Source organism: Drosophila obscura, unplaced genomic scaffold (genome assembly GCF_018151105.1).
Source record: "Drosophila obscura isolate BZ-5 IFL unplaced genomic scaffold, ASM1815110v1 contig_58, whole genome shotgun sequence".
Taxonomy (NCBI): domain Eukaryota; kingdom Metazoa; phylum Arthropoda; class Insecta; order Diptera; family Drosophilidae; genus Drosophila; species Drosophila obscura.
Window position 1 is genome coordinate 2501556 of NW_024542848.1, and position 11370 is coordinate 2512925.

General features: G+C 41.2%; 2 protein-coding genes across 3 annotated transcripts in view; both read left to right on the top strand.

Moving 5' to 3' along the window:
- LOC111079321 overlaps positions 1-404 on the top strand; it is a 38630-nt gene extending 38226 nt beyond the window's left edge. For both annotated transcript variants that reach the window (XM_022374470.2, XM_022374471.2), the window contains exon 4: positions 295-404. In XM_022374470.2, the coding sequence (XP_022230162.1) occupies positions 295-343 (49 nt within the window). In that variant the 3' untranslated portion in view covers positions 344-404. The remainder of the gene's footprint in view (positions 1-294) is intronic.
- Positions 405-482: 78 nt separating this feature from the next.
- Positions 483-6732, top strand: LOC111079320 (eukaryotic translation initiation factor 5). Its single transcript, XM_022374469.2, has 3 exons — positions 483-1161; positions 5204-5680; positions 5761-6732. Exons 1-3 carry the CDS (start codon positions 949-951, stop codon positions 6487-6489), a joined length of 1419 nt encoding a protein of 472 aa, XP_022230161.1. The 5' UTR covers positions 483-948; the 3' UTR covers positions 6490-6732.
- Positions 6733-11370: the final 4638 nt, after the last annotated feature.

The following is an 11370-nucleotide window of genomic DNA, read 5'->3' on the forward strand; positions in this document are numbered from 1 at the left end:
AGGACAGACGCACAGAAGGTAACGTTTCCGACCTCATAAAGTATATATATACTTGATCAGCATCAATAGCCGTCTGCCCATCCCGATGAGCGCCTAGATGTCAGAGACTATAAGAGCTAGAGCAAACAAATGTTGTGTCCAGATTCTTGTAATATCACACTGAATCAAGTTTGTTTCAAAATCTTACCACACCATCTGTAGCCGCGACAAGGTCCGCACAATGTCCCGCCCGTTCTTACCCAGTTCGATGATATAGTTAACCAACCATTCTGATTTGATTCTTTGTCTCAACAGGACTTCAAGTAACAGACATCGGAAGCTACAGCCGTTCAGGTACACGTGAGCCGAATACTGTGCCGTTGCAAAAGACTTCTGATAATTATACAAATTTCAAAACCCCAATTAATATAAAAAAAAAATAAAAATATAAAATAATTAAATATATATATATATACATATATACTAAAATAAGTATAGTATATATATATTTAATACGAGAATATACCGAAATAAAAAAAAATAAAATAACAATATATACATCTCAAAAGCATTGCTGGTGCAGAAAGCTGATTCTTAATCTTCAATTTAAAACAAGAGAAGCCTTAGCTCTCTAGGACTTTATGTTCCATTTCAAGTCTTTAAAAAGCAAAAAAAGGAAAGCGCCACAAGAAACGGCACAAATAGCTAAATGGGTCAGGGACTATAACGATCTCAACTCAGTCCTAGTTGAGTATTTACGTGCTCGGCCACGTAACTAAAACAAAGAAATGCGAATTTTATAAACGAAAAGCAAAGAAATCACCATACAGTCAAAAGTAAATGACAACAAATTGCCTTCACGGTGCGCATATAACATATAAGCAATTATAAGCTTAAAAAAAAGGATACTATCGTACGAAGTATTTTGTCAACATCAGCCTTTACATATTTTTCCAAAAAATTTCGAAAATGGCCACCGTCAACGTTAACCGTAGTGTGACAGATATCTTCTATCGTTATAAAATGCCGCGCCTTCAAGCAAAAGTAGAAGGAAAAGGCAACGGCATCAAAACTGTTTTGGTTAATATGGCTGAAGTTGCACGCGCTATTGGCCGTCCGGCCACCTATCCGACAAAGTACTTTGGCTGTGAGCTGGGCGCCCAAACGCTTTTCGATCATAAGGTAAGCAAAAGATTATTTAAGTCCTATTTATAGCGTGCGTGTATCTTGATCATATACAGTCTTGGAAGAAATAAGTTTATTATTGTTTATTTATTATTTTGACAAACAAATTTTTAAGGATGGTTTTAAAAACATTGTGTCTTTATGAGCAGCTCTAACGAAGATTTAAAGAAATTTTTGATGCATTCGTCCCAAGAAACTATTTCTCAGAGGAAGTATTAAAGTTGAATATATGTACTGATATAGAGATAAAAAGTATTGAGACAATGGAGGAAAAAAGAGAGGTAATGACAATGAGGAAAAAGGAGAAATAATTTTAGAAACGACTAAAACAATTAAACAACAATAACAATTCTGTTTGCAGTGTGTGCATTGAAAGTGACACACTTAGGCAGACTCCGGCTTTCACATTCACTTTGCGCTTTACTTTTCAGCAAAAAGTCATACTTTTCATTTCAAGGCTCTCTAGAATCCACAAATGTCGATTTATTTACTCCCTGTACTGTTAAGCGCAAAATATACTGCTGTTATACCTACGCGTTAGTACCAGCTCATACAAAATGGCCTATGTTATGTGTATGTGGAATTTAGAGAATTAAAACGTATAGGGAGATGGCCTTGTTGTGGACCAGGTACTAGTTGTGATCCACCCCCCCCAAAAACTTGGATAGCAAGCAGATGCTACTGATACGAGTATTGGGAGTTATTCGTATTCATTAACAATACGCAGTTTTTGTGCTAACACCGAAACAAACAGCTGGGGGAAAAAAAACTTAAAAGTAAATTTTATTATTTTTGAAGTAAAAAAATTGGATGGAAATTTTGTCCAAAAATTTTATGTTTAGTTTTTCTTTTAGTGTGGTCATTTTAGTTTGTGAATTTATTTCGTTTTTAACCAAAATATGTGAGCCGGTTATATGTTTTACCCGGTTATGACACGCCATTAAAACTTTTGTGGACACCCTGTATTTTTTTTACCCTTACTCAAAAAGAGTTAGGTATATATTAGATTTGTGGCAAAAGTAGATATGTGTAACGCAGAGAAGGAAACATTTCCGACCCCAATAGCCGAGTCGATAGAGCCATGTCTGTCTGTCTGTCCGTCCATCCGTCCGTCTTTTTGAGTGGCTAGATCTCAGAGACTATAAGAGCTATAAGGCAACCAAATTTGGTTTCCACACTCATTTGATATCACACTGCTACAAGTGTATTTCAAAATTTCGCCCCGCCCACTTCCACCACCACAAAGAACGAAAATCTGTGGCAGGCACAATTTTAAAGAAACGATAAAACAAAAAACGCAGTATCGTAGCGAATGACCATTCTACCACTCTGCCGAATCTGAATCAGATCGGATCATAATTATGGCCAGAATGAATACATTTTCAGATGCTTCCCTTGCCTCCTACAGAAAGACCCCCGTTACTCATTCCCTTTCTCGCTCGCACACTCTGCGCGCTATGTACGCGAGCGCCCTCTAGCGGAGGAGATGTAGAATCAAAATAGTACATGTATAATCTACATGTTAGATTTAGAATATACATTGTAGATGTAGATAACAGATGTATCAATAAAATAAAAAATGTAAATTCTAAAAATTAAAGCTCAGAAGCGTCCCCAGAAGCTACTCACACGTTCCTTCTCGTTTTTTATTTAATGCGTGTATTTGGTTGAGAAACTGCATAATATCGTTGTTAATGGTAATGTAGTACAAGTAAACAATATTTAGACCACTGTGCATCTTCAACGAGCTCACTTTTGGAAGAAATTGGTCCTCTGCAAAGGGCCACCATAGCACCATGTAGGTGGTAGAAAGCCGTTGGAAAGCTCCGTGCTTACTTCTCCTGAATGCATTGTTTCTTTGAAGGAAAAAGCAGCTAAGAAAGATTTGAAGCTATGAAAATATGCAGGCATCTGTTTGCCAGAAAAAGCGTGGGCGGAAGGCATCATTAGCCAAACCAGCAGCTAAGCGAAACAAGGCTCATTTGGACGATGATTAGGATTTTTGCATCATCTGTCTGCTAGAATGTGCAAGAAGAATGTAATAAATGTAATCGTCTGGTGCATATGAAGTGCTTTTATATGCGTGCAAGTAACTTAACTTGCAAGCATTGCGATAGTTCGCTAATACCTAAGGTTATGAGGAAAAACAAAACTATTTCCACAACCGGACCCTCTTCCTTACTATGCAATAGCAAGGAACACGTGTCTAGGGATCGCACCTTATGCCCAGTATGGGGTAAAAGAACAAGATTGAATTAAAATAATGACAATCAAGAAAAGAGCGCGCAAAAACAATAAAACTCAAAATATTCTCCTTGATGATTAATACGATGTTGCACTCGAATGAACCAATTTTCCAACGGATCCAACGGGAATACACCTTTTTTACACCCAGGTGATCATGACAAATCAATATTGATGGACGTCAATATGTGCAAGAATGCCTCTATGTCATGACGATCTTGCTCAATCTTTTTGCGCATAGCATCGATAGTTTGAGGCACAAAAATTAATTTTAAGCGACCTTCACAAAATTCGTCCTCCAACGAAGGACTTCCACGATTGAGTTCGTGTTACGAGCTTTTAAATTGGCAATGCATGGTGCTTCATCAATAAAAGTTGAACTAAGGTCATCTAGGCATTTTTGGCTTAAAAATCCATCTCAAATATGGTAGAAAATTATGACAAAGACGTTTTCATGTGTAAATTTAAATTTTTGCCTGAGATGAATCTTTGATTTATATTTAATCGATATCAAACGTTTTCGTACATGAAAAAATTGAATGAAGGTTTAAGCCTAGTACTCAGATCCAAAAACTGTTTGCTAGCAAACAAATGTCATATATTCTTCTAGCGACCAGTGGTGTTACCAAAGGTGTGCACTGCATTCCGTACGGTTACACTGCTCAGACAGCTGCTTGGTTTTGTTTAAAGTTAATAAAATTAACTTCTTCGGCTGGGGTCGCCTCTTCCCCAGGCATATCCTGGGCTCCCCAATATTTTATTGGCAAGGTATTACTGAGTACTAGGCTTTAAACGAAAAATTCCTGCCACAGTTTTTTATACCCGTACTCAAAAAAGAGTTAAGGGGTATATTTTATTTGTGGTAAAAGTGGATTTGTGCAACGCAGAGCAGGAAACGTTTCCGACCCCATAAAATATTCTTGATCAGCAACAATAGCTGAGTCGATATAGGAGACGGAGAGACGGACGGACAGACGGACATGGGTCTGTCTGTCCGTCTCTCCGTCTTGATGAGCGTCTAGATCTCATAGAATATAAGAGCTACAGAAACCAAATTTGGTTTCCAGTGTATTTTAAAATTTCGCCCCGCCCCCACATAGGACGATGGCAGGCACAATTTTAAGAAAACGATAAAACTAAAAACGCTGATCATCCAGATTGCCGAATCTGAATCAGATCGAATCATAATTATGGCCAGAACGAAGAAATTAATTTTCAGTTTCTTCCCCCGCCTCCTACAGCAAGAGACCCGCTACTTATTTTCTTTGCGGAGAGGATGTGCAATGCTCTCGTCGACTCAAACGCACTCAACATCTGCATTTAAGATGTGGAATCGACATTGTAAATTTAGATAACAGATATACCAAAAAAATGTAAAATAGAAAATTTTTTAAAATTCTACATAAATCATAAGCTCACAAATTTACTGACTGAGTACGGGTATAAAAGTAGAGTCGCGTCCAAAGAAGCGACTTACACGTTCCTTTTAGTTTTTTTTTCGATTTATTATTTACGTAAGTGTTTTCACGCAATTGCTATGGCGCCTATTTTTATATAAGTAGTCAGTAGTAGTAAGTATGTCTATTGGTTATCGATAGAAAATATTTTAGACGGACCGTATTTAAGGGAAACGTAAAGTAGCCTAATACAATTTATAGGTGATTAGTACATAATGGCGGCAACAGGCGTGTTGCAATATTCTTTGCAAGATGTTATGACTGAAATATACATTACTTAGTATTTTTAGTGGACTGTATATTTCTAAATATGACTAATAATAATCTGTTTTTTATAGAATGAACGGTTTATTGTTAATGGATCGCATGACGTGAACAAGCTTCAGGATTTGTTGGATGGCTTCATTCGAAAGTTTGTTTTGTGCCCCGAATGCGATAACCCAGAAACTAATCTGACCGTATCAGCTAAGAACCAGACAATCTCGCAGTCTTGCAAGGCATGCGGCTTCCATGGTCTGCTTAAGGTGAACCACAAAGTGAACACATTTATTGTGAAAAATCCACCATCACTTAATCCAGCCGCTCAGGGCTCTTCGCTCACTGAGGGGAAACGCTCAAGAAAACAGAAACAGAAGAACGAAAACTCTGATGGATCAATGTGTAACAACTCAATAGCCAACAACTCTGGCGGAGAGTCAGATGGCGGCAATGGCCCCAACCAGGCCAGCCAAACAGAGGCTGAAATAAGCGCGGCCATTCCAGAAAAAAATATAACTGAGGACGATGATGATGGCTGGAGCGTCGACGTATCTAAGGTAATCAATAATAATTGTTTCTAACCAAACTAATGCTGCCACTAAATAATCCATATATTATAATTAATTTACCCATATAGGAGGCCATACGGGCGCGATTACAAGATCTAACTGATGGTGCTAAGGGCATGACAATTTCGGAGGACTACGACAAGACCGAAAAGGAACGCATTGATATCTTCTATGAATTGGTAAAAAACAAGCGTGACAAAAGACAGCTGGACGATGTTGCTATACACAAAGAGCTGCTGATCGAAGCAGAACGATTGGATATAGTTAACAAATCCCCGCTAGTTCTCGCTGAGCTTTTGTTTACTGAGAACATTATTAATGACGTTCGCAAAAACCGCATCTTGTTACTTCGCTTTACTCATAATAATCCAAAAGCACAGCGCTATTTAATTGGCGGCATCGAGCAGACTGTCGAGCTTCATACGAACACGTTAATGAGCAAGGTCGCCGGGATATTCAAAATCTTTTACGATTTGGACATACTCGATGAAAAGGTCATTCTGGACTGGGCACAGAAAGTGAGCAAACGACATGTTTCCAAGAAAATTGCCACCGAGATTCATGAGAAGGTAAAGCCGTTTGTACAGTGGCTCAAAGATGCCGAGGAAGAAGATTCCTCTTCTGGAGACGATGACGATGCTGCTGGCGATTCTGATGTGGAGATTGAGTACGATGATCGGGCCCGCATTGAACCATTGAAGGTGGCCGTAGCCATGGAACGTGGCCTTGGCGTTGTGTCTAGTAAGAAAGTCCAAGAGGATGAGGAGGGGGATGAAATTGATATAGACGACATATAGTCAACCAACAATGTTTTTTAAATGGAATCGCCATTGTTCTGTGCTTTTAAGAGGGTCATCGTAAGAACTATTACGATGTTGCTTTTCTTTGATTTACAGCCTTGCTATATTTCGATTGCAAGCATTGCATTAATTAACCAGCTATCAAACAAAAAAGTTAATTGAACTTAATAACATCAAGTTAATTTAACTTAATTACATCTACATATATACAGAAAATAAAAATTCAACAGCATGCAATAGAAACCAAATTGTTGTCTATATATATTTAATGTTTCTTTTTTTGGGAACTATTGTATTGTTTTCCATATAACAATGTATAATGTAATTGGGGAGGCTTTGCAGTTCGGAAAATTGAATTAAAGGAAATATCATCTTCCTCTGTATGTACTTTAGGATGGGCCGAACGTACCAAACTTTTGAAACTTCAAACAACTTCAATTCCCCTTAGTATCCAGCACCGCGGAATCGAAAATACCTGTTAAACTTCATATAAAACGAGAAGGAACGTGTGAGTCGCTTCTGGGGACGCGACTCTACTCATACCCGTACTCAGTCAGTATATACATTTTTGAGCGAACTTTTAAAATACACTGGAAACCAAATTTTGGTTTCATTAGCTCTTATAGTCTATGAGATCTAGGCGCTCATCAAGACGGAGAGACAGACGGACAGACGCACATGGCTTTATCGACTCAGCTATTGATGCTGATCAAGAATATATATATTTTATGGGGTCGGAAACGTTTCCTTCTCTGCGTTGCACAAATCCACTTTTACCACAAATACAATATACCCCTTAACTTTTTTTGAGTGGCAGGAATGTGGCAGGAATTTTTCGTTTAAAGCCTATTACTCAGATTCGAAAAAACACCTCGTGAACAGATATTCGTATGAAACCGATAAGAAATTTTTTCCGGCAAAAACTGTTTTCTAGGCTCTGTATGGAAGGCAGTACTCAGATCAACAAAAAAAGGTCGGTGTATACTGAAAAAGTATCCGAAGTATTTGCTTGTATTGCTGGTATGTTTCGACCCCCTCGAAAGTTATATCAATTTGATATATTTTGCCAGCAAATACGCAGCAAACATTGCAATATGAGAACAAAAAACCAAATGAAATATTTAAATAATGAAGACAAAGACAAATATGAAGGAAAATTATATGGATATTATAATAAACAAATATTGTTTTCAAAACATTTTTTCTTCACGGTGGTCGGCACGGGAGGCGTTGGGGAGGCCATCTGCTGCTGCTGATAGTCAGACACATTACCTTTCCAATAAAATATTGGGGAGCCCAGGATATGCCTGGGGAAGAGCGGCCCCAGCCGAAGACGTGCATTTTATTAACTTGAAACAAAACCAAGCAGCTGTCTGAGCAGTGTAACCGTTCGGAATGCAGTGCACACCTCTGGTCACACCACTCGCCGCTCGAAGAATATATGACATTTGTTTGCTGGCAAACAGTTTTTGGATCTGAGTGCTATGCCTAAGCCTAAGCTTAAGTCCTTGAGGATCGAGGTGTTTTTCGCGAAGGCAAGCAGTTCCTCTGGTGTCCTTCTAGAGGCCTCTTCCAGTGATGGCATCACCGGGGTACCCAGGTATTTTCTCCTTGCCCTTGATATCGCCGGGCAGCTGAACATGAGGTGTTCCAGGGTTTCGATAGCCCCTTCTTCATCGCATTTCCTGCAGTTACCACTGTTGGTGATGCCTAGTTTAACTGAGTGTGCTGCAGTCAGACAGTGACCTGTGAGTATTCCCACTAACATTCTGCAGTCCTTCCGTGGCAGGTGCAGTAAGTAGTGGCTAAGTTTACCATTGCGCTCCTGGCACATGGTTTTCGAGGTTCTGCAGGTGGTGGTACTCTTCCACCGGCTTCTGGACTTCGTGTCCGCTCGTTTCTCTAGAGCGCTTTGTAGCGTTCTAAGGGAGACAGGCACGTTCTCGGTTCTGTCAATGGGCAGCCCGATGCCTTCCTTAGCCAGTACATTCGCTGTCTCGTTACCTTCGATGCCCTGGTGGCTGGGAACCCAATAGATCCGCACTGACTTTGTCGTGCTCTCATGCCTCCCTGCTCGGCAGGACGTTTCTGGAACTGACTGCTGACTGCATGGATCTTATCGCCGCCTGGCTGTCCACGAACAGGTTTACCACGCCGTGTGAACGATCGATGGACTGAGCTACCTCCGCCGCTTTCCCTATGGCGTAGACTTCTGCCTGGAATATGCTGCATTGGCCCGGTGGCTTATAGCACAGCCTTATCTCAGGGTCTGTACAGTATATGCCCGCTCCTACTCCTCCTTCCATCTTGGAGCCGTCGGTGTAGATCAGAGGTCGGCAGCGTCGTATGCACTGTTCATAGGAAAAAATTTCGGGCAGCGCAGTCGGCACACGTACAGCGTAAAGACTTCGTGTGGTTTCGTTATTCTGCCTGATGACGTAGCGGCAGAGAAAAATATGCTCTGCTGACGTCGCTGCAGAGAAACATGCTTCGGGCTATGCACAAACGGCTTCATATTCTGCCCGCTTGCCTCAGCGGCAGAGAAGCATTCGTGTGCCCTATGCACAATTCTTCGGCTTTCGCAGCGGCAGAGAAATAAGTAACGTATTTGACTTCGTGTCTGTTGTTTTCGCACACAAACGCACCAAAAAAATGTGTGAGTCTGTGTGCCCTGGTGTAGATGTTGAGGTGTTGAGTCTGATCCCGACCCCTTTTCCAGTCGTCGGGTCCCATAAATGAGGTTGTTTTTACATCCAGGCATTCAGGCAGGGATCATGTAGTCAGATTTACTGGTCATGTCTCGGCCAATTGAACTGTGCCCGAATCATTGTAGAGACATGTTTCCTGATGCTACTAAGCGTTGTGCCGCCTTTCCTGCAGTCAGTTGAGCGTGGATGTCCAGGGTGTCGATTCCGATTATGGTTTCAGCGCAACCTCAGCACCTATCCTCACCCTCGCCCCGCCGAAATCACTTCGGCTAGCATAGTTAGGCAAACATCAACTACGTCAATTATGCAACAAAGTTGCACCGGCTCCAATTGCACAAACAAGACCAGACCTCAGCAACCAAACATCCGTTCCGATTGAATAACGAAGAGTAAGCAGATTCTTTCCCAGCCAAAAGAGCAAGGCCAGCAAATTGTAACTAAGCTTAAGACCTAAGAATGAAATATAGAATCAGAATACAATCGAAACTCAAACACTCCGGGTGTAATTTATTCGCAAACCACCTCATACGACGAATATCCCAAGATCAGTGATCTTACCCGAGTCACCAAAGATCATAACTGGCGCAGTCTGACACTCTCGTTAACGGACGGAAATCTGGAGGAAGTAGGACCCTAGAAGACCGAGACAGCGAGAGAGAACCACGCAGGAGATGTCTTGGAAAATAGCGGCACTAACAATCCTGTAAGGAAAGATATCTGAATATATGTACTTGTGAGTAGAGTGACGTGAAATGGAGGAGAAAATGAAGAATAAAGAAATAAAATGTAATAAATTGTCAAATCGTGAGAATGGAAACTATGTGAATACAATGGTGTGCAGTGAAATGGACCATAATTAAGAGAGAGATGATATGGCACGTTGGCCAGGGCAGTAGAGACTCGAGTTATTTGGGCCAAAACGAGCATAATTATTGCAAATAAATTGTCAGAAGGGAGTGAGGAGAAAATAGTGCAAAAGTGTCGTGGAAAAATGTTCGAACGGCGGACGGCTGCTCGAGCGGTTCGATTGTGCGCGGTTCGAGCGGCGGTGGTTCGATCGGCTGCGGTTCGATCGGCTGCGGTTCGATCGGCTGCGGTTCGACCGGGTGCGGTTCGAGCGGATGCGGCTCGATCGGTTGTAGTCGAGCGGCGGTGGTTCGACTGTGAGTCGGGGAGTTGCGGTCGGTTCGACGTCAGGCCGAGAGGCCGATACGATCATAGAATCGAGCGTACGAGTAATCGTGCTGACGATCGGGCTGTTGGCTGGGACTGCAGCAGCGACGGTTTGGTTCGACGGAGGCAACGCTAACACTCCGTCGGGTCGAGTCGAGCATCGAACGGTCGAAGATGAGAAACCACACACACACACACATTATAAAGACAGGGCCGGCACGGAAAGATAGAGGGCGCAAAAGACAAAATAATAAAACACCGAAAATGGTGATGGGCAAGACTCCGTGAAGGAGGTGATACAAATTAAAGGATACGCAATCCAAGTCAAGGCAAAGTACTGTAACGCACAGTGCGGACGCCTAGCATAGGGGTGGCTAAGGGAAAAGAATAAAAAAAATAACTGATAAAAGTGAAGAGTCAATTACAAGTTCCAGTCACTCACATGCGTAGGGCAAAGTACTGTAACGCACAGGGCGGATGCCTAGCATAGGGGCGACAGGGAAATGGAACAAAGAAACGCTACCAGGGAGACACGACTGTCCGCGATTGGTTACGAATACTGTAACGCACAGTATCGTGACTAGCTTCAGCGTGTAAGGTAAAGCCACAAAGTAAATAAAACGACGCATATAAGGCGATCGAATAACCATAAACGAAGAATAAACCATTTCTCGGCACACCATATTATTAGAAAAGTACGATCGAAAGATACTCATTTTAATCAATTGCAGACTCCATTTCACGAACACAAGGACAAACTCGATCTAGTATAAGTACTTAAGTAACACACATTATAGAATTACACAAGCACACATTATAATTAAGATACGATACACACCTTACACAAATCACCATACACACATACACTACAAAATACGTAAAATAAGAAAAAATAATCGAAATAGACTATATGTCAAAGGAAAGCAGTAGCCAAAGGGTTATTCCGTTAGACACGGAGGCTTTAGCAGCTAGTAACGAGAACCAGGGACAATTAGAA